This window comes from Bombina bombina, chromosome 3, assembly GCF_027579735.1.
Source record: "Bombina bombina isolate aBomBom1 chromosome 3, aBomBom1.pri, whole genome shotgun sequence".
Classification (NCBI taxonomy): domain Eukaryota; kingdom Metazoa; phylum Chordata; class Amphibia; order Anura; family Bombinatoridae; genus Bombina; species Bombina bombina.
This window is the reverse complement of record NC_069501.1, coordinates 1,075,795,802-1,075,819,698: the sequence shown is the minus strand read 5'-3', so window position 1 is coordinate 1,075,819,698 and position 23,897 is coordinate 1,075,795,802. Positions and strand designations below refer to the sequence as shown.

The 23,897-nt window shown below is 39.0% G+C and overlaps 1 protein-coding gene across 1 annotated transcript in view; it reads left to right on the top strand.

Annotated features, from left to right (window-relative positions):
* The window catches only part of CAB39L (calcium binding protein 39 like), a 184,223-nt gene that overhangs the window by 75,965 nt on the left and 84,361 nt on the right, over window positions 1-23,897 (top strand). The window contains 1 exon segment of the mRNA XM_053708362.1: window positions 5,738-5,855. Coding sequence (XP_053564337.1) covers window positions 5,738-5,855 — 118 coding nt within the window.

The window sequence follows — 23,897 nt, the reverse complement described above, 5'->3', positions numbered from 1 at the left end:
ACCCTGATCCAGGCTAGAAAGCCTGTCACCAGGAAAATTTACCATAAGATATGGTGGAAATATCTTTGTTGGTGCGAATCCAAGGGTTACTTATGGAGTAAGATTAGGATTCCAAGGATTCTATCTTTTCTCCAAGAAGGATTGGAGAAAGGTTTGTTAGCTAGTTCCTTAAAAGGACAGATATCTGCTCTGTCTTTTTGTTACACAAGCGTCTGGCAGCAATGCCAGATGTTCAGGCGTTTGTACAGGCTTTAGTTAGAATCAAGCCTGTTTATAGACCTGTGGCTCCTCCATGGAGTCTAAATTTAGTTCTTTCAGGTTCTTCAAGGGGTTCCGTTTGAACCCCTACATTCCATAGATATCATGTTACTATCTTGGAAAGTTTTGTTTTTGATAGCTATTTCTTCTGCTAGAAGAGTTTCTGAATTTGTCTGCTTTGCAGTGTAATTCACCTTACCTGGTGTTCCATACAGATAAGGTCGTTTTACGTACCAAACCTGGTTTTCTCCCAAAAGTGGTTTCCAATAAGTATATTAACCAGGAAATAATTGTTCCTTCTCTGTGTCCTAATCCAGTTTCTAACAAGGAACGTCTGTTGCACAATCTTGATGTGTTTCGTGCTTTAAAGTATTATCTAAAAGCAACTAAAAACTTCAGACAAACATCATCCTTGTTTGTCGTCTTTTCTGGCAAGAGGAGAGGTTAAAAGGCGACTGCAACCTCTCTGTCTTTCTGGCTGAAAAGCATCATCCGGTTGGCTTATGAGACTGCTGGAGGGCAGCCTCCTAAACGAATTACAGCTCACTCTACTAGAGCTGTGGCTTCCACATGGGCTTTCAGGAACAAGGTTTCTGTTGAACAGATCTGTAAGGCAACGACGTGGTCTTCTCTGCATACATTTGCTAAATTTTACAAATTCGATACTTATGCTTCTTCGGAGGATATTTTTGGGAGAAAGGTTATACAAGCAGTGGTGCCTTCCGTTTAGGTTACCTGACTTGTTCCCTCCCTTCATCCGTGTCCTAAAGCTTTGGTATTGGTTCCCACAAGTAAGGATGAAGCCGTGGACCGGATACACCAATGTTGGAGAAAACAGAATTTATGTTTACCTGATAAATTTCTTTCTCCTACGGTGTATCCGGTCCACGGCCCGCCCTGGCATTTAGTCAGGTTTAAATTTTTATTTTTGTACTCTACAGTCACCACTGCACCCTATGGTTCTCCTTTTTCTCCTAACCGTCGGTCGAATGACTGGGGGGCGGAGCCAGAGGGGGAGCTATATGGACAGCTCTGCTGTGTGCTCTCTTTGCCACTTCCTGTAGGGAATGAGAATATCCCACAAGTAAGGATGAAGCCGTGGACCGGATACACCGTAGGAGAAAGAAATTTATCAGGTAAACATAAATTCTGTTTTTTAAGAACTATATCAGCAAACTTTGCTAATATTGAGCTGTCAATCAGCTTTTAATCTTACTGTCAGCAAAAGATCTATCGATGCACACTGAAAAATACTACTGTGCATTTTGTGCACAAATAGCATACACACACATTCAACACAAACACACACTCACATTCTACACAAGCACATTCTAAACAAACACACATTCTACACACACGCACACACATTCTACACAAACGCATTCTAACAAACACACACATTCTAAACAAACACAATCAACACACACAAACACATTCTACACAAGCACATTCTAAACAAACACACACATTCTACACACACGCACACACATTCTACACAAACGCATTCTAAACAAACACACATTCTAAACAAACACAATCTACATACACAAACACATTCTACATACACAAACACATACACATTCTACACAAACACTTTGTAAACACACACACATTTTACACAGACACATACACATTCTAGACAAACACATTTTAGACAAACACATTCTACACAAACACCTTCTAAAACACACACATTCTACACAAACACATTCTACACATACACATTCTACACATACACATTCTACACATACACATTCTACACATACACATTCTACACAATACACATGCACTATCTACAATCACACATACACATTCTACACAATACACACACATTCTACACAATACACACACACATTCTACACACACACTCTACACAATACACACACATTCTACACAATACACACACACTCTACACACACACTCTACACAAACACACACACATTCTACACGCACACACATTCTACACGCACACACATTCTACACGCACACACATTCTACACGCACACACATTCTACGCACACACACATTCTACATAAACACACATTCTACACACACACACACACTCTACACAAACACACACACATTCTGCACACACACACACACTCTACACAAACACACACACATTCTGCACACACATTCTACACAAACACACATTCTACACACACACATTCTACACACACACACACAATCTACACAAACACACACACATTCTACACAAACACTGATTAGGTAACAGCCATAGCTGTTGATATTTATATTAAAACTATCAAGAGTGTGCAGCCGATGGTGCTATATAAATGCTCGCTAGTTTACAGGAACTTCCGTTTTGGTAGAGAAGGGCATTGCTCCACAAGAACTTTTAATATATTTTGAATTGCTCTGTTTTTTATGTAATAAAATTAGTTTAATATCTTTTAACATTGAATAAGTCAACAGAATGTTTAAAGGGATAATACAAACTGAATTAAAGGGACATTAAACACTAAATACATGCTAGATAGAATGATGCATTCAAAGAAAAGATTAATCCATGACTAACATGTAGATGTATTTTTTAAAGTTTCATTAGTTTAAAAAGTGACAAAATAAGTGTAAAGTTTTAGTGTCTATATAACACTGGGAGCTGCCATGTTGTAACTTGTGTTACCTTCTCTGCTGTGGCCAATTAGGGACCGTTATAAATCGGTCACTAGAGTGTGCAGCCAATGGTTGTGCTGGATTTAACATTTAACTGCACTTCCATTTCTAACAGGAATTGAAAAGCTCACAATTTCAGAATGGAATTACAGGCAAAGAGGACAAAATAAATAAAGAAAGTATATTGCAGAGTTGTTTTATATATACAATTTATCATTTTATATTACCATCTCAAAGTGTTTAATGTTGTCCCTTTAATATAAGTCCAGTCACACACATTGAAAAACCTCTTGGGAATTATTTACCTTATCTTTTTTGTTGTGGCATATTAGGAAAACATATAAATAAGTTTGTACCATGTTGGAAGGTCAGATTTGGATCAATCTGGATGTACTCCAGCCTCATGAAGGGTAGTGGAAAAAAACCTGACCTTTTCAAAAGAGTGATTATAATTAATGAAAGATTTTTTTTTTATATACACGTAATTAAACATTTTGAGTTTAATGTATAATCATTTTAGTAGAGAATATATAATATAATCCTTATAAATAAACATCTGTTATAACTGAGCTGCACATAAAATCCAGAATTTATAATGGTTTTCATTCCTTTAACTTACGTTTTAACATGTCAATGTACACAAAGTTGTTTTTTTTTAATTTATTAATAACTGTTGTAGGGCTCCCTGTCTCACTTCCATACCAGCTGTGAGGTTGCTCTCTGCTGCTGTCTCTTGTATATATAGTTTTTTTTTTATAACTAAAACTGCAACATTTTCAGTATAAGCAGTGGTTTCAACAGCCGTTTCAAATCAAATAAAGCTGAAGGAGCTATTTATAAATAATTGGATACACCGGAGAGCTAAAAATAAAAATTGGGTTATCAGAATAATAAAATTGGTTCAATTTGAAAATGGGTTATACTTGGATTTTATATTGACATTATACAGTAACACAACATATATTTAATAGACAAATCCACTAAATACTTTAAAAGAGATGTTGCAGAGAGAAAAAAAAATTGTAGCCAAACACAACTCCGCAACATAATATGAGGTTTTACAATTACATTTCACAAATGCAGCAGACTCATGTTTTCTGTCTTTAAATGGTTATTATAGTCAAAAATGTATGTGCTGTGATCAGTTAGACTATCAACCCTGCAGTGCTGTACGTTTAACCCCTGCAATGGTGTTAAACACACAGTGCTGCAGGGTTGATATTCTTAAAATTACATACTTTAACGTATTATACATTTTTGACTATATTGGCCCTTTAATTTCCTCCTACGTTGCAATGTTATGTATAGTCAACACTGTAATTACTTTCTGATCTGGAAAACAGCTGTAGTGTGAAAAATGAGCCGAGGAAACATTAGTTAAGTGAATTACAATAAATGACTTAGATTTGTTGAATCACAGAATATTAGCTGAGTTACAGAAATGCATTAAGGCCACTGAGTAAATCAGCTGCTTCTAACAATCTTACAACACCAGCTTTAATAATGTAAACTTTAGTATATATAGTATACATTTTTTTTAACTTCTGGGACAGTAGTAGTCTGTCGTGTCCCCAGAGCCAATTGATATCTCGGCTTTCCTCTGGCGTTTTGGTGTCATTTTATTCAATGTCATTATGACTAGTGAGTGCAAAATCGAAAACACATTTCTGCATCAGAAGAGGCTTTAAACTGGCTGCTACAAGACTGCTTTGTTGCATCAGTTGCCATGCCTGTCACTCAGTTGGTTTAGGAATCTAAACTGATTTCTCCATAAAAATTTTTTTAATTTTAACAAAACAAAAAATGCAGAGGACCTTCATTATTTATTTGCCGACTTTTCCAGTAATTCATTTCTGAGAAAGTTTTTTTTTCCAACTTCCCCTTAAAGGGATATGAAACACAATTTTTTTTCTTTCATGATTCACATAGAGCATGTAATTTTAAATAACTCCAATTTACTTCAGTTATCTAATTTGCTTCATTCTCTTGCTATCTTTTGATGAATAGAATACTCGGGTAGTCTCAGGAGCAGCAAAGCATTACTGGGAGATAGCTGTTGATTGCCTCTCGTTAATGGCTTATATTATGTGGTCAGCTAGCTCCCAGTAGTGCATTTCTGCTCCTTTATCAAAGGATTTAAAGAAAGCAAAGCAAAATCGATAATAGAAGTAAATTAGGAAGTTGTTTAAAAGTGTATGCTCGATCTGAATCATGAAATAAAAAAACAGTTGGGTTACCTGTCCCTTTAACCACCTACATGCCACTCAGTATTTGCTTTATCAGTGCAGGAATTCCTTTATATCTGTCCCCAAATGGTAACCGCAAAGGAAACAAACAACACTGCGGAATATTTTCAAGGATTCTTTCCATAGAGTACAAAACATTGCACTTTTGATTATAAAATTAAAGTTTCAAATTATTTTTTTTTTAAAAATTTATTTTTTTCTGCAAGCTTTTTGTATTGTAGTGGTCAATTTCTGATGCATATATAGAAAAACTACTTTAACATCCCTTTTACAAGCTAAATATTAACTCTATATTAGTTTATAAAATAAACAGCGACAAGAATGAAGCGTCATTACTTCCTGCACGTATATTCCATAGTGACCTCATCTCTTATCAGCCTCTTATCTAAGAAGTATAAGACGTTCTCTTTCCACAGAATATCATTTCACTAACCAAGGCCACTAAACAAATATAATGTCATTCTAAGCTATTTACCAGTTATGCATGTTAATGTATCACCCTCTATACACTCATTGTAAGGTTTTGCAGAATATTTTGCTGTTTTCTTTACTATTGTTTGACACATTTTGTGTGTTTGTGCATCTGTATCCCACAGGGCAAGAAGGACGTATCTCAGATATTTAACAACATCTTGAGAAGACAGATTGGTACTCGATGTCCCACTGTGGAGTATATAAGTTCTCATCAGCATATCCTCTTTATACTACTAAAAGGGTAACATCTACTTTTATATACTTAAGAAATTTTGAATCACCATATTATTAAAGATATATGATGCTGAAACATTTTCTTTGATACCTGTAAAACAGATTGTCTAACAAAAAATATTACAGTGAGTGCTGTGTTTTTGGAAAATGTATAATTTACACATAAATTAGCGCTACACTTGTAATCTAGCCATTGATAATTTATTTTGTGAAGCAATTACGAGTATTGCCAGCTCTATAGAAATAAAGGTAAAAGTGCAAGTGTGCAAAATATTTTAATTTTTTTTATTGATTTAAACGTTTGTGTTTTACCTTCTTTATTATATTTTAATAGTAAAAAGAAAAGGATTCAGAATTTGGCTTTATAATTATTAATTTTCCCTGCCTATATTTCACAAAAGTATTAAAAAGGATATAAAACTACCTTTAGTTACATGTATAAGCTGTATTACGACATGTAAATATTGCCTAAATTACATAAGATATTGTTGTTTACACTTGGTCCCATCCCCTCTCCAAATTGTCAAATTATAAAGAACCAAATATTCCAAAATCCAAACCATTACCTTTCCCTGAGCTGGTTGGATAAAGGGTTTTCTGCCCGTATACATAATCAGCCACTTCTTAGTTTCACCCCAAACTTAAACGACTTTTACGTAAGGTATGACTCAATTTGTTTGTCATGTATATTTATGTTAAAATATATATACAGGTGGCCCTCGGTTTACGCCGGTTCAATTTGCGCCGTTTCAGAATAACAACCTTTTAAAATAGCCAGTAGGTGGAGCTGTCCGCTTGTTTTGCAGCAAAGTAATGCAACTTAGCAGACTCAAATTGATCTGTGTACACAGAGCAGACCAGACCTATCGAGCAACAAGCTCTAGCAGCCACTTCCCTATTATCTTCCAGTCCAGCTGCTTGAGATGAGGGTGCCTAACTGCTTATTAATCATTGCAGATTGAAATGCATAGAATAGGTGCAGACCCAATATTATCTAACATGCTAACAATGCAGAGAACTGATTGCAGAAAAATGCAAGTAAAAAAATGTTTTTGCTCATTAAACTTAGTTTGATGATGATGCAGTCTGTTGTGTAATTATTTTATTAGGTGATGTTTAGCAAATGTTTTTTTTTTTTCATTAAACTTAATTTGATGATGATACAATCTATATTAGTATGTTTATAATGCTGTTTAGCATTTAAAGTCTTCATTCCAAAGCTTTAAAAATAATGTATTAGGTGTTACTTATGACAATTTTGAGAGGGGCCTGGAACCTAACTCCCTCACTTCCCATTGACTTACATTATAAACTGGGTTTCAATTTACAACGGTTTCGATTTACAACCATTCCTCCTGGAACCTAACCCCGGCGTAAACTGAGGGCTAACTATATTGATATAGTAAAAAAATAAAAATAAAATAAAAGATTAAGCAAAATCTTTAAAACTGTGAAACTAACAGGAAGTGCATAAAGCTGAGGTATGGGACCCTACAGCTCACTGTTTGAGACAACTCCCACAAAAAAGGTTGGTTTATTTAGAACATGAACAGAAAAAAATAAATGTTTCTTTCATGTAATTGGCAAGAGTCCGTGAGCTAGTGACGTATGGGATATACAATCCTACCAGGAGGGGCAAAGTTTCCCAAACCCCAAAATGCCTATACACCCCTCACGACACCCACAATTCAGTTTTACAAACTTTGCCTCCTATGGAGGTGGTGAAGTTTTCTACGTTGATATGCGCTTCTCAGTATTTTGAAGCCCGGTTCCTCTCAGAGTACACTGAATGTCAGAGGGATGTGAAGGGAGTATCACCTATTGAATGCAATGGTTTTCCTCATGGGAGATCTATTTCATAGGTTCTCTGTTATCGGTCGTAGAGATTCATCTCCTACCTCCCTTTTCAGATCGACGATATACTCTCATATTCCATTACCTCTACTGATAACCGTTTCAGTACTGGTTTGGCTATCTGCTATATGTGGATGGGTGTCTTTTGGTAATGTTTTCATTACTTAAGACACCCTCAACTATGGTTTGGCACTTTATGCATTAATATAAAGTTCTAAATATATGTATTGTACTTATATTTGCCATGAGTCAGGTTTATGTATTTTCTTTTGCAGACTGTCAGTTTCATATTTGGGAAAAAACATATTTAGGAAATAGTTTTCTTACCTGGGGTAGTCTTTTTTCATATTGACTGTTTTTTCTTTCAATTTCGCGGGCAGAATTAGACCCACGAGTGCGCAAAATGACAAAGTTCATTGCGTCATTCTTGGTGCGAGAATATTTTGGCTCCAAAGTATGTCCGTTTACGCAAATTCGTCATTTCTGGCGTCTTAGTTGACGCAGAGTTTCTTACACAAGGTTGCGTTGTTAATGACGCAAGTGTGTCATTTCCAGATGTTGTGAGCGCCAAAAAAATTTCAGTTACGTAGTGTGTCATACTTGGCACAAAATTATTTCATTATTTAAAACCCCATTCCTATATGCCTCTTGCCTTTTTTCTATGTCAGATGGTTATGCTGTTTGCATTTTTTTCCCATTCCTGAAACTGTCATATAAGGAAATTGATAATTTTGCTTTATATGTTGTTTTTTCTCTTACATTTTGCAAGATGTCTCAATCTGATCCTGTCTCAGAAACCACTGTTGGATCCCTGCTGCCTGATAACAGTTCTACCAAGGCTACGTGCATTTGTTGTAAACTTGTGGAGATTATATCTCCAGCTGTGGTTTGTAATAGTTGTCATGATAAACTTTTACATGCAGATAATGTGTCCATCAGTAATAGTACATTGCCTGTTGTTGCTCCTTCAACATCTAATGTACAAGATATACCTGTGAATTTAAAATATTTTATTTCTGATTCTATTCAGAAGACTCTGTCTGCCATCCCGCCTTCTAATAAACGTAAAAGGTCTGTTAAAACTTCTCATAAAGTTGATTAATTTTCAAATGACCGACAACATACTGAATTATCCTCCTCTGATCAGGATCTATCTAATTCAGAAGATCCTTCCTCAGATATTGACACTGACAAATCTACTTATTTATTTAAAATTTAGTACATTTGTTCTTTGTTAAAAGAATTGTTGATTACATTGGATATTGAGGAAACTAGTCCTCTTGATATTAAAACTAGTAAACGTTTAAATCCTCATGTGGTTACTCCAGAAGTTTTTCCAGTTCCTGATGCTATTTCTGATATGATTTTTAAGGAATGGAATAGGCCTGGTACATCTTTTATTCCTTCTTCAAGGTTTAAAAAATTGTATCCTTTGCAAGCAGTTACATTGGAGTTTTGGGAAAAGATCCCCAAAGTTGATGGGGCTATCTCTACTCTTGCTAAACGTACTACTATTCCTATGGAAGATAGTACTTCTTTTAAAGATCCTTTAGATAGGAAACTTGAATCTTATCTAAGGAAAGCCTATTTATATTCTGGCCATCTTCTCAGGCCTGCAATTTCTTTGGCTGATGTTGCAGCTGCATCAACTTTTTGGTTGGAACATTTAGCGCAACAAGAATGGAATTCTGATTTGTCTAGCATTGTTCCCTTGCTTCAACATGCTAATCATTTTATTTCTGATGCCATTTTTGATATCATCAAAATTAATGTTAAATCTATGTCTTTAGCTATTTTAGCTAGAAGAGCTTTGTGGCTTAAATCTTGGAATGCTGACATGACTTCTAAGTCTAGATTGCTATGACTTTCTTTCCAAGGTAATACATTATTTGGTTCTCAGTTGGATTCAGTTATTTCAACTGTCACTGGGGGAAGGGAGTTTTGTTGCCTCAGGATAAAAGACCTAAGGGTAAATCTAAAGCTTCTAACCGCTTTCGTTCCTTTTGTCAAATTAAGGAACAGAAACCTAATCCTTCCCCCAAGGAATCTTTTTCCAATTGGAAACCTTCAAATTGGAATAAATCCAAGCCATTTAAGAAACCAAAGCCAGCCCCCATGTCCTCATGAAGGTGCGGCCCTCATTCCAGCTCAGCTGGTAGGGGGCAGATTAAGATTTTTCCAGGATGTTTGGACAAATTCTGTCCGAAATCAATGGATTCTGAGCAGTGTTCCCTCTAAGGCCAGTTTTGTGAGCAGCCCAGCAATGAAACAGTTAATAAGGGAATCACACCTTGCAGTCTGCATAGTGTAGTGTTTGCTAATTGCTCTAGTTAACTGTTTCACTGCTGGGCTGCTCACAAAACCAGCCTTAGAGGTAACAGTGATTCTGAGTATTGTCTCTCAGGGGTATTGAATAGGATTCAGAGTAAGACCTCCTGTGAGAAGATTTTTTCTCTCATGCATCCCAGCAAATCCAGTAAAGGCTCAGGCTTTCCTGAAGTGTGTTTCAGACCTAGAGCTTTCAGGGGTAATCATGCCAGTTCCATTTCAGGAACAGGGTCTGGGGTTTTATTGAAATCTATTCATTGTCCCAAATAAAGAAAATTCATTCAGACCAGTTCTGGATCTAAAATTTTTGAATAGTTATGTAAGAGTACCAACTTTCAAGATGGTGACTATAAGGACTATTCTGCCTTTTTTTTTTTTTTTTTTTTTTTTTTTTTTATATATCTTTATTGAGGTTTAAAGGCAAGGCATACATGAAATATAAAACCAAGCATGTAATAACAGGTAAACTTCATATGGTACAAATAGAGAGATACAATACATATTGCAAAAGGACACTCTGGTTGTATAGTATATAGAAAAAATGCCTAATAATCTGAAGCACCTCCCAGATGGAATTAGAGGCCGCTCTTGGACCTCAGACATGTGTATATATAAATGTATGGGAGATAATTGTTAACAAAGGAAACCACTTTTGGGTCTCCAAATAAGAACCTCAGTTTTCAATTTTATGGATCTCAAATAACAATGTAGAATGATAACCAACAAAAAGGAAAGGAAGGATTACACAACAATAAGATAGAATGGACACCCTCGTTTACAAAAATCTAAGCTGCAGGTGAGTATACTATTAGGGGCTTATATGGTTTATATGGTTTTTGCTCTATACTACTAAGAAAAAGCAGATATAGTCTTTTATGGGACATGGGGGATACACTAGAATGGTCTTGAAATAACCCAGGCCAAAGTAAAACTAAGTTATAGCCTCTTAGATAGAAGTGGAGATGTGGATGGGTAGGGGTCTAGGTATTTTGCAGGGAAATAAGTACATTGATTATTTAGTACATAAACATAGCGCCATACAAATAGGTGTACTCGCAAGATAAAAAGTCAGCAGTAAGTATTCAACATGAACAACATATGAATATTTTAGTACTTATAATAGAATGCACAAACTAAGCTTGAGCAGGTTTGGACTCCCTAACTTTATACTTAAAATCTTATAACCCTCAAAGCTAATAAGGGTCTAAATTAATGTGGGAACCTGAAAACACAGGGCTGGGTGTTAGATTGCTAACTATGGCTTCCGCCTCGGCCGCTGGCAGGAGCACAACAACAATTTTCACCAGCCCCACTACCGCTCTGTAAGGGAGGCATATGATTGACTAACATTAAATGAGCTTAGTAGTCATAACTCCTAAAGGCACTTAAAAATCTGGTATTATACACACGTTTAGCTATGTTGCCTAAATAATAGAAACAGCTGAAAAAAGCTTAACCTAGGCTATAAGACTGTATTAAATATGTTAAGCACACGTTCCAGGGTAACCCCCCTATGCAATACATTATACACATATAACTATCATAACATGGTTACAAGGATCAAATATAGTAGCTAACCCCTGAAAATTTTTTGCTGATATCTCCAAGTCCACATCACCAGAGCAAACTGGGAATGCGATATCAGTCCCGTGCTGGGGCAATGTTTACCCAATTCCAAGTTTCTCCTGAGAGATATGGGGCATGACAGGAGCGCACCAGGTGAGGGCTTCATGTAAAGGACTAATTAACTGCCCATTCTGTGTCCTTTCAGTTATTTGTGTTGACACTAGGGAAGGGGCTATTACCAAGATACATTTAGGCTGTGGAGGGACAAGTCCTGAGAGCGTTAACAATGGTGCCGATTTGGCTCGAACATTTTTCAGAGAGACTCCGGCAGCGGTGTCTGTATAGGAAGGCAGCGTGGCATCTTTTGGCAGCGTGAATGGGGAACGGTCTGCATATGCAATGTTGCTTGCGCTCGCTACCGACATCCAATGTCCCATATCAGTGGTCACATCCTCTGCCGCCGTCCCGCCATACAGTGCCTCCGGTTCCTCCAGACCAGCATCAGGAGCCGTCAAGGGTTCATTGCAGGTGGGTGGTGGGCACTCGGGCCCCAAAGCGCCCCCCTTCCCCTCACTGAGAGTATTTAGCTCCGATGCGGTATACTGTTTTGTGTCGCGATCCCCGTCGCCAATAGCCCCTCCATGCAGAGTCTCATCAAAAGCAACTAGGTACGTTGCTAACAGGCTGCGCAGATCTTCAAGGATAACTTTAGCTAGCTCCATAGTGAGCCTTTGAGGGCGATGTACAGCTGGTAGAGTTGTGTAATCCAAATTAAAGGAAAGTCTTGCGGTGCATCAAACTTTAGTTGCAGTCAGTTGCTTCGAGTTTAGCATTGTATGAACCTGGTTGCAGTTCAGCACTTGTTTAGCGCCGCATAACGACAGGGAGAAAGTATACCCTGCCGGGGGGTTGTGAAGAGGCCAAGGCCTCAAAGTAGCTCCGAGCACTGATGCCAACAGCAATCTTGTGAATATCAAGCTCATCAGATGCCTTGCTTGTAGTAGAGTTCAGATCTACATAGTATATGTACAGATGATGCTTTTACAAGGTAATTTTATGAAAGTATTTCTAGAAAGCTGGAGCAGCATGCAGATGTGCGACTGAACATGGCCGCTGCCCGGAAGTTCCCCCCTATTCTGCCTTTTGTTCGGCAAAGGCATTATATGTCCACAATAGACTTACAGGATGCTTATCTTCATATTCCAATTCATCCAGACCATTATCAGTTTCTGAGATTCTCTTTTCTAGAAAAGCATTACCAATTTGTCGCTCTTCCGTTTGGCCTAGCGACAGCGCCAAGAATCTTTTCAAAGGTTCTCGATGCCCTACTTTCTGTAATCAGAGAACAGGGTATTGCAGTGTTTCCTTATTTGGATGATATATTGGTACTAGCTCAGTCTTTACATTCTGCAGAATCTCACACAAATCAACTAGTGTTGTTTCTTCGAAGACATGGTTGGAGGATCAATTTAGCAAAAAGTTCCTTGATTCCTTACACAAGGGTCACCTTTTTAGGTTTCCAGATAGATTCAGTGTCCATGACTCTGTCTCTAACAGACAAGAGACGTTTAAAATTGGTTTCAGCCTGTCGGAACCTTCAGTCTCAGTCATTCCCTTCAGTAGCTATGTGCATGGAAGTTTTAGGTCTCATGACTGCAGCATCGGACGCGATCCCCTTTGCTTGTTTTCATATGAAACCTCTCTAGCTTTGTATGCTGAACCAATGGTGCAGGGATTATAAAAGGATATCACAATTAATATCCTTAAATCCCAATGTTCGACTATCTCTGACTTGGTGATTAGATCACCATTGTTTAGTTCTAGGGGCCTCTTTTGTTCACCCAACCTGAACTGTGATCTCAACAGATGCAAGTCTTTCAGGTTGGGGAGCTGTTTGGGGATCTCTGACAGCACAAGGGGTTTGGAAAGGCGAGATTACCAATCAATTATTTGGAACTCTGTGTGATTTTCAAGGCTCTTCAGATTTGGCCTCTGTTGAAAAAGAGAACCGTTCATTTGTTTTCAGACAGACAATATCACTACTGTGGCATATGTTAATCATCAGGGTGGGACTCACAGTCCCCAAGCTATGAAAGAAGTATCCCGGATTCCAGCTCCTGTCTAATCCCAGCGGGTCATATCCCAGATATAGACAATTGGGAAGCTGATTATCTCAGCCGTCAGACTTTACATCCAGGGGAGTGGTCCCTCCATCCAGATATATTTTCTCAGGTTGTTCAGATGTGGGGTCTTCCAGAAATAGATCTGATGGCTTCTCATCTAAACAAGAAACTACCGAGGTACCTGTCCAGGGATCCTCAGACGGAAGCAGTGGATGCGTTGACACTTCTTTGGTGTTATCAACCTGCTTATATTTTCCCGCCTCTAGTTTTTCTTCCAAGAGTGATCTCCAAGATCATCATGGAGCAATCGTTTGTGTTGCTGGTGGCTCCATCATGGCCTGACAGGTTCTGGTATGCAGATCTTGTTCGGATTTCTAGTTACCAACCTTGGCCACTTCCATTAAGACCGGACCTTCTGTCTCAAGGTCCATTTTTCCATCAGGATCTCAAATCATTAAATTTGAAGGTATGGAAATTGAGCGACCTAGTGCTTAGTCATAGAGGTTTCTCTGACTCAGTGATTAATACTATGTTACAGGCTCGTAAATCTGTTTCTAGAAAGATTTATTATCGAGTTCCTTGAAAGGACAAATCTCTGCTCTTTCTGTTTTATTTCAAAGAAAGATTGCTAAGCTTCCTAACATTCACTGTTTTGTTCAGGCTTTGGTTCGTATCAAGCCTGTTATTAAATCAATCTCTCCTTGGAGTCTTAATTTGGTTTTGAAGGCTTTACATGCTCCTCCATTTGAGCCTATGCGTTCTTTGGACATTAAAATACTTTCTTGGAAAGTGTTGTTTCTTTTTGGCCATCTCTTCTGCTAGACGAGTTTCTGAATTATCTGCTCTCTCTTGTGAATCTCGTTTTCTGATTTTTTTCATCAGGATAAGGCAGTTTTGCTGACTTCATTTAGATTCTTACCTAAGGTTGTGAATTCTAACAACATTAATAGAGAAATTGTTGTCCCTTCCTTGTGTCCTAATCCTAAGAATTCTTTGGAGAGATCTTTACATTCTTTGGATGTGGTGAGAGCTCTGAAATACTATGTTGAAGCTACTAAAGATTTCAGGAAGACTTCTAGTCTATTTGTTATCTTTTCTGGTTCTAGGAAAGGTCAGAAAGCTTCTGCCATTTCCTTGGCATCGTGGTTAAAGCTTTTGATTCTTCAAGCTTATTTGGAGTTGGGTCAAGCCCCGCCTCAGAGAATTACAGCTCATTCTACTAGATCAGTCTCCACTTTGTGGGCTTTTAAGAATGAAGCTTCAGTTGATCAGATTTGCAAAGCAGCAACTTGGTCTTCTTTGCATTAATTTACTAAATTCTACTGTTTTGATGTATTTGCTTCTTCGGAAGCAGTTTTTGGTAGAAAAGTTCTTCAGGCAGCTGTTTCAGTTTGATTCTTCTGCTTATGATTTAAGTTTTTCTTTTCATTTATGAGAATAAACTTATACCTGTATTTTGGGTTGTGGATTAATTTTTTTTCAGCGAAAAATGGCTGTTTTTATTTTTTGCCTCCCTCTCTAGTGACTCTTGCGTGGAGTTTCTTGCTATCCCATACCTCACTAGCTCATGAACTCTTTGTGTGCTTTTTACTCTTTTCTTTTTCACCCCACTACTTGGCTATTCGTTAAACTGAATTGTGGGTGTGGTGAGGGTGTATTTATAGGCATTTTGAGGTTTGGTAAACTTTGCCCCTCCTGGTAGGATTGTATATCCCATACGTCACTAGCTCATGGACTCTTGCCAATATGAAAGAAATTAATTTATCAGGTAAGTTCTTACATAAATTATGTTATCATTTAAATATTTTGAGTGATATGTTCCTTTGAGAAGACTGACAAATACTGTACTATGTGGTGCTGCTTTCCTAACTGAAAATGTACTGCAGAGCTTATTTAGAGGACAGAATGAAGTACATGGGTTTTTCTGAATGGTTGTAAGTTTGGGTTATTCAGCTTTTGGCAAGTCTAAAGCATTCAATAATTTAATCAAGTAACAGCATATCTTGAAACCATCTCAAGAATAACGTCTTAAAATAGCTGGTCTGTCACGTCAGAGAATTGGTGGAAAACAGAGTAGGTAAGCAAACTGAACTCTGCTTTGTAGAAGGAAGGTAATGAAAGTAGCTTTGTTAATATTTTATCGCACTGTTAATGTTTCATAATGAAGTGGCTGTTTCTGCTTGCAAATCGTTTTTTCCATTAATATGTGTAATGTATTTGTGTGTGTGTGTGTGTGTGTGTAGTTTGTGTCTATATGTTCTCTGTGTGCGTGTATGCAGGTGTGGGTGTAATTTGCATCTGTGTTTCTATGCATATGTGTGTGTTTCTATGCATGTGTGTGTATTTCTATTTTCTCCAACATTGGTGTGTCCGGTCCACGGCGTCATCCTTACTTGTGGGATATTCTCTTCCCCAACACGAAATGGCAAAGAGTCCCAGCAAAGCTGGCCATATAGTCCCTCCTAGGCTCCGCCCACCCCAGTCATTCTCTTTGCCATTGCACAGGCAACATCTCCACGGAGATGGTTAAGAGTTTTTTGGTGTTTAAATGTAGTTTTTATTCTTCTATCAAGTGTTTGTTATTTTAAAATAGTGCTGGTATGTACTATTTACTCTGAAACAGAAAAGGATGAAGATTTCTGTTTGTGAGAGGAAGATGATTTTAGCAGACAGTAACTAAAATCGATTGCTGTTTCCACATAGGACTGTTGAGATGAAGTAACTTCAGTTGGGGGAAGCAGTTAGCAGACTTTTCTGCTTAAGGTATGACTAGCCATATTTCTAACAAGACCATGTAATGCTGAAAGGCTGTCATTTCCCCTCATGGGGACCGGTAAGCCATTTTCTTAGTCAAACAAACAGAATAAAGGGCTTATTATGGGCTAAAAAACTGGTAGACATTTTTATGGGCTAAATCGATTGCTTTATTTGGGCATTTTATTCATATTTATGCTGACAATTTGCATTTATAAACTTGGGGAACGTTTATTAAACGGCAGGCACTGTGTTAGACACCTTTTCCAGTCAGGGGGCCTTCCTAGTTGTAGACTGAGCCTCATTTTCGCGCCATTACTGCGCAGTTGTTTTTTGAGAGCAGGGCATGCAGATGCATGTGTGAGGATCTATAAATTGCTGGAAAAGCTTCTAGAAGGCGTCAATTGGTATCGTATTCCCCTCTGGGCTTGGTTGGGTCTCAGCAAAGACTATAGCTGGGACTGTATAGGGGTTAAATTTATTTATATTTTAAGGGTTAAAGCTCTGAAATTTAGTGTGCAATACTATTAATGCTTTAAGACACTGTGGTGAAATTTTTGTAATTTTTGAACAATTCCTTCATACTTTTTCACATATTCAGTAATAAAGTGTTTTCTGTTTAAAATTTAAAGAGACAGTAACGGTTTTATTTTAAAACGTTTTTTTGTGCTTTGTTGACAAGTTTAAGCCTGTTTAACATGTCTGTACCTTCAGATAAGCTATGTTCTATATGTATGAAAGCCAATGTGTCTCCCCATTTAAATTTATGTGATAATTGTGCCATAGCGTCCAAACAAAGTAAGGACAGTACTGCCACAGATAATGAAATTGCCCAAGATAATTCCTCAGATGAGGGGAGTAAACATGATACTACATCATCTCCTACTGTGTCTACACCAGTTTTGCCCATGCAGGAGGCCCCTAGTACATCTAGTGCGCCAATGCTTATTACCATGCAACAATTAACGGCTGTAATGGATAACTCCATAGCAAATATTTTATCCAAAATGCCTACTTATCAGAGAAAGCGCGATTGCTCTGTTTTAAACACTGAAGAGCAGGAGGGCGCTGATGATAATAGTTCTGTCATACCCTCACACCAATCTGAAGGGGCCATGAGGGAGGTTTTGTCAGATGGAGAAATCTCAGATTCAGGAAAGATTTCTCAACAAGCTGAACCTGATGTTGTGACATTTAAATTTAAATTAGAACATCTCCGCGCACTGCTTAAGGAGGTGTTATCTACTCTGGATGATTGTGACAACTTGGTCATTCCAGAGAAATTATGCAAGATGGACAAGTTCCTAGAGGTTCCGGTGCACCCCGACGCTTTTCCTATACCCAAGCGGGTGGCGGACATAGTAAATAAGGAGTGGGAAAAGCCCGGCATACCTTTTGTTCCCCCCACTATATTTAAGAAATTATTTCCTATGGTCGACCCCAGAAAGGACTTATGGCAGACAGTCCCTAAGGTCGAGGAGGCAGTTTCTACTCTAAACAAACGCACTACTATTCCTATCGAAGATAGTTGTGCTTTCAAAGATCCTATGGATAAAAAATTGGAAGGTTTGCTTAAAAAGATTTTTGTACAGCAAGGTTACCTTCTACAACCAATTTCGTGCATTGTTCCTGTCACTACAGCAGCGTGGTTCTGGTTCGAGGAACTAGAAAAGTCGCTCAGTAGAGAGACTCCATATGAGGAGGTTATGGACAGAGTTCACGCACTTAAATTGGCTAACACTTTTATTTTAGATGCCGCTTTGCAATTAGCTAGATTAGCGGCGAAAAATTCAGGGTTTGCTATAGTGGCGCGCAGAGCGCTTTGGCTAAAGTCTTGGTCAGCGGATGTGTCATCCAAGACAAAATTGCTTAACATCCCTTTCAAAGGTAAAACTCTATTTGGACCAGAATTGAAAGAGATTATTTCAGACATCACTGGGGGAAAGGGCCACGCCCTTCCACAAGATAGGTCTTTCAAGGCTAAAAATAAGTCTAATTTTCGTCCCTTTCGCAATTTCAGGAACGGACCGGCCTCTAATTCTGCATCCTCTAAGCAAGAGGGTAATGCCTCACAACCCAAACCAGCCTGGAAACCGATGCAAGGCTGGAACAAGGGTAAGCAGGCCAAGAAGCCTGCCGCTGCTAACAAAACAGCATGAAGGAGTAGCCCCCGATCCGGGACCGGATCTAGTGGGGGGCAGACTCTCTCTCTTTGCTCAGGCTTGGGCAAGAGATGTTCAGGATCCCTGGGCGCTAGAAATAGTTTCTCAAGGTTATCTCCTGGAATTCAAGGAACTACCCCCAAGGGGAAGGTTCCACATGTCTCACTTATCCTCAAACCAAATAAAGAGACATGCATTCTTACTTTGTGTAGAAGACCTGTTAAAGATGGGAGTGATACACCCAGTTCCAATAAAGGAACAAGGAATGGGATTTTATTCCAATCTGTTCGTAGTTCCCAAAAAAGAGGGAACTTTCAGACCAATTTTGGATTTGAAGATCCTAAACAAATTTCTCAGGGTACCATCGTTCAAGATGGAAACCATTCGAACGATTCTACCCACTATCCAGGAAAGTCAATTTATGACTACCGTGGATCTAAAGGATGCGTACCTACATATTCCTATCCACAAAGAACATCATCAGTTCCTAAGGTTCGCTTTTCTGGACAAGCATTACCAGTTTGTGGCCCTCCCATTCGGGTTAGCCACTGCTCCAAGGATTTTCACAAAGGTGCTAGGGTCCCTTCTAGCGGTTCTAAGACCGAGGGGCATTGCAGTAGTACCTTACTTGGACGACATTCTAATACAAGCGTCGTCCCTGTCAAAAGCAAAGGCCCATACAGACATAGTTCTAGCCTTTCTCAGATCACACGGATAGAAGGTGAACATAGAAAAAAGTTCTCTGTCTCCGTCGACAAGAGTTCCCTTCTTGGGAACAATAATAGATTCCTTAGAAATGAGGATTTTTCTGACAGAGGTCAGAAAATGAAAACTTCTAAGCTCTTCTCAAGTGCTTCATTCTGTTCCTCGTCCTTCCATAGCGCAGTGCATGGAAGTAGTAGGGTTGATGGTTGCAACAATGGACATAGTTCCTTTTGCACGAATTCATCTAAGACCATTACAACTGTGCATGCTCAAACAGTGGAATGGGGACTATACAGACTTGTCTCCAATGATTCAAGTAGATCAGAAGACCAGAGATTCACTCCGTTGGTGGCTGACCCTGGACCATCTGTCCCAGGGAATGAGCTTCCGCAGACCAGAGTGGGTCATTGTCACGACCGACGCCAGTCTAGTGGGCTGGGGCGTGGTCTGGGAATCCCTGAAAGCTCAGGGTCTATGGTCTCGGGAAGAGTCTCTTCTCCCGATAAACATTCTGGAACTCAGAGCGATATTCAATGCTCTCAGGGCTTGGCCTCAACTAGCAAAGGCCAGATTCATAAGGTTCCAATCAGACAACATGACGACCGTTGCGTATATCAATCATCAGGGGGGAACAAGGAGTTCCCTGGCGATGAAAGAAGTAACCAAGATAATTCAATGGGCGGAGGATCACTCCTGCCACCTGTCTGCGATCCACATCCCAGGTGTGGAAAACTGGGAGGCGGATTTTCTGAGTCGTCAGACATTCCATCCGGGGGAGTGGGAACTCCATCCGGAGATCTTTGCCCAAATAACTCAATTATGGGGCATTCCAGACATGGATCTGATGGCGTCTCGTCAGAACTTCAAGGTTCCATGCTACGGGTCCAGATCCAGGGATCCCAAGGCGACTCTAGTAGATGCACTAGTAGCACCTTGGACCTTCAACCTAGCTTATGTATTTCCACCGTTTCCTCTCATTCCCAGGCTGGTAGCCAGGATCAATCAGGAGAGGGCCTCGGTGATCTTGATAGCGACTTGGTATGCAGACCTGGTGAATATGTCATCGGCTCCACCATGGAAGCTACCTTTGAGACAGGACCTTCTTGTTCAGGGTCCATTCGAACATCCAAATCTGGTCTCCCTCCAGCTGACGGCTTGGAGATTGAACGCTTGATTCTATCGAAGCGTGGGTTTTCATATTCTGTGATAGATACTCTGGTTCAGGCCAGAAAACCGGTAACTAGAAAGATTTACCATAAAATATGGAAAAAATATATCTGTTGGTGTGAATCCAAAGGATTCCCATGGGATAAGATAAAAATTCCTAAGATTCTCTCCTTTCTACAAGAAGGTTTGAAGAAAGGATTATCTGCAAGTTCTCTAAAGGGACAGATCTCTGCTTTATCTGTCTTACTACACAAAAGACTGGCATCTGTGCCAGATGTTCAAGCATTTGTTCAGGCTCTGGTTAGGATCAAGCCTGTTTACAGACCTTTGACTCCTCCCTGGAGTCTAAATCTAGTTCTTTCAGTTCTTCAAGGGGTTCCGTTTGAACCTTTACATTCCATAGATATTAAGTTACTATCTTGGAAAGTTTTGTTTTTGGTTGCAATTTCTTCTGCTAGAACAGTTTCAGAGTTATCTGCTCTGCAGTGTTCTCCGCCCTATCTGGTGTTCCATGCAGATAAGGTGGTTTTGCGTACTAAGCCTGGTTTTCTTCCGATGGTTGTTTCTAACAAGAATATTAACCAGGAGATAGTTGTACCTTCTTTATGTCCGAATCCAGTTTCAAAGAAGGAACGTTTGCTACACAATTTGGACGTAGTCCGTGCTCTAAAATTCTATTTAGAGGCTACAAAGGATTTCAGACAAACATCTTCTTTTGTTTGTTGTCTATTCTGGTAAAAGGAGAGGTCAAAAAGCGACTTCTACCTCTCTTTCTTTTTGGCTTAAAAGCATCATCTGATTGGCTTATGAGACTGCCGGACGGCAGCCTCCTGAAAGAATCACAGCTCACTCCACTAGGGCTGTGGCTTCCACATGGGCCTTCAAGAACGAGGCTTCTGTTGACCAGATATGTAAGGCAGCGACTTGGTCTTCACTGCACACTTTTGCCAAATTTTACAAATTTGATACTTTTGCTTCTTCGGAGGCTATTTTTGGGAGAAAGGTTTTGCAAGCTGTGGTGCCTTCCGTTTAGGTAACCTGATTTGCTCCCTCCCTTCATCCGTGTCCTAAAGCTTTGGTATTGGTTCCCACAAGTAAGGATGACGCCGTGGACCGGACACACCAATGTTGGAGAAAACAGAATTTATGCTTACCTGATAAATTACTTTCTCCAACGGTGTGTCCGGTCCACGGCCCGCCCTGGTTTTTTTAATCAGGTCTGATGAATTATTTTCTCTAACTACAGTCACCACGGTACCATATGGTTTCTCCTATATATATTTCCTCCTGTCCGTCGGTCGAATGACTGGGGTGGGCGGAGCCTAGGAGGGACTATATGGCCAGCTTTGCTGGGACTCTTTGCCATTTCCTGTTGGGGAAGAGAATATCCCACAAGTAAGGATGATGCCGTGGACCAGACACACCGTTGGAGAAAGTAATTTATCAGGTAAGCATAAATTCTGTTTTTAAGTTAGTGTGTGGTGTAGTTTGTGTGTGTGTTTCTATGTTTGTGTGTTTGTGTTTTTATGTGTAAGTGGGTGTGTGTCTCTATTTGCAACGTTTCTCTGTTTAACACGCTTTACCATGGACTTGTATTATCAAGTTGCATAGCAATGGTAGCGAGGTTCAGCCATATCGTGTCCCACGCTATCATTAGCCCGCCACTTGTAATTGAGCTATATACACAGTATATATATATATATGTGTGTGTGTATATGTGTGTGTGTGTGTGTATATATATATATATATATATATATATATATATATATATGTGTGTGTGTGTGTGTATATATATATATATATATATATATATATATATATAGTCATGCAGGTTTCAGGAAAAGCACTCCTCCGGATTTAAACAAACATAAACATTTATTGGTATAAACGTTTTCGGGGTTGCCCCCGTATCTGAGGACGGGGGAAACCCCGAAAACGTTTATACCAATAAATGTTTGTTTAAATCCGGAGGAGTGCTTTTCCTGAAACCTGCATGACTGTTATTTGATTTGAAGAGCACCACGGTGGTTGGAACTTTATAGTGTGCTGGGCTCATCAGCTTTGGTATATATATATATATATATATATGTATATATACAAAAATATACCATATTTAAGAAGGGCTCATGTTTAATATACAAAAAGCCAAAGCGTGACCAAAGCTGCACAGAAAAACTGTTTATTAAATGCACAGATGGTATTGTAATCATGCAGCAATCATCAGCATAGTGCTGTCTGCACTTTTACCGGATCAGGAACTATTGTTTGTTAGTTTAACCAGCATAAAGGGTCTATTACTGAAACGACTGTTCTGCTCGTCGGAAAGCTTTGGATCCGTAAGTGAATCCTTCCTGGGTTTACCAGTGCAGAACTGTAACTCTTTTCGTCTAAACCTTGGCTAAGAGATTTTGAGCGTGCAGTTGCACTAAGTGCTCAAACTAGCTGCAGGAACTTTTTCTGCTTTGTGGATCTTTTGGAAAGTAACATTGAAGGGCATGCGAAGTGCCCTCAATCATTAAGGGACTTTGTGTCCTTTTTTCCTTAGAACTCTATACATTTGCAGGTGAAAGTGTCCATATGTGTAATAGATGATGTGTCTATTTATTCTGTTAAAGTTGTTTGTAGTATACTCTGCTTTACATTATATTGCTCACATTGAGGGATCTCTAGTGGATTATCTTCACTACACCTGCCTTCTGCTGTTTTAAACATTTAATAAACAGTTTTTCTGTGCAGCCTTAGTCATGCTTTGGCTTTTTGTATGTTAGACATGAGCCCTTCTTAAATATGGTATATTTTTTTATATTATGTTTGTGACTGCTAGCACTTAACCTGTTTTCTAACTATACATAGTCCCATTGAGAGTGCTGCCAAAAGTACCTCTAGTGCGTTGAATTCATTTATTTTACAAGACATGGCCACAGTTATGAATACAACTCTCACAGAGGTTTTATGCTAACTGCCTGGTTTACAAGTAAAGCGGGACAGTTCTGGGTTAAGGAAAAATGCTGAGCAGTCTGACGCTTTAGTAGCCGTATCTGATATGCCCTCACAATGCTCTGAGGTAGGGGTGAGGGATTTGTTATCTGAGGGAGAAATTTCTGATTCAGGAAAGACGCTTCCTCAGACAGATTCTGATTTGACGGCCTTTAAATTTAAGCTTGAACACCTCCGCTTATTGCTCAGGGAGGTATTAGCGGCTCTAGATGATTGTGACCCTATAGTGGTCCCAGAGAAATTGTGTAAGATGGATAAATACTTAGAGGTTCCTGTTTACACTGATGTTTTTTTCCAGTCCCTAAGAGGATTGTGAATATTATTGCTAAGGAGTGGGATAGACCAGGTATTCCGTTCATTCCCCCTCCTGTTTTTTAAGAAAATGTTTCCCA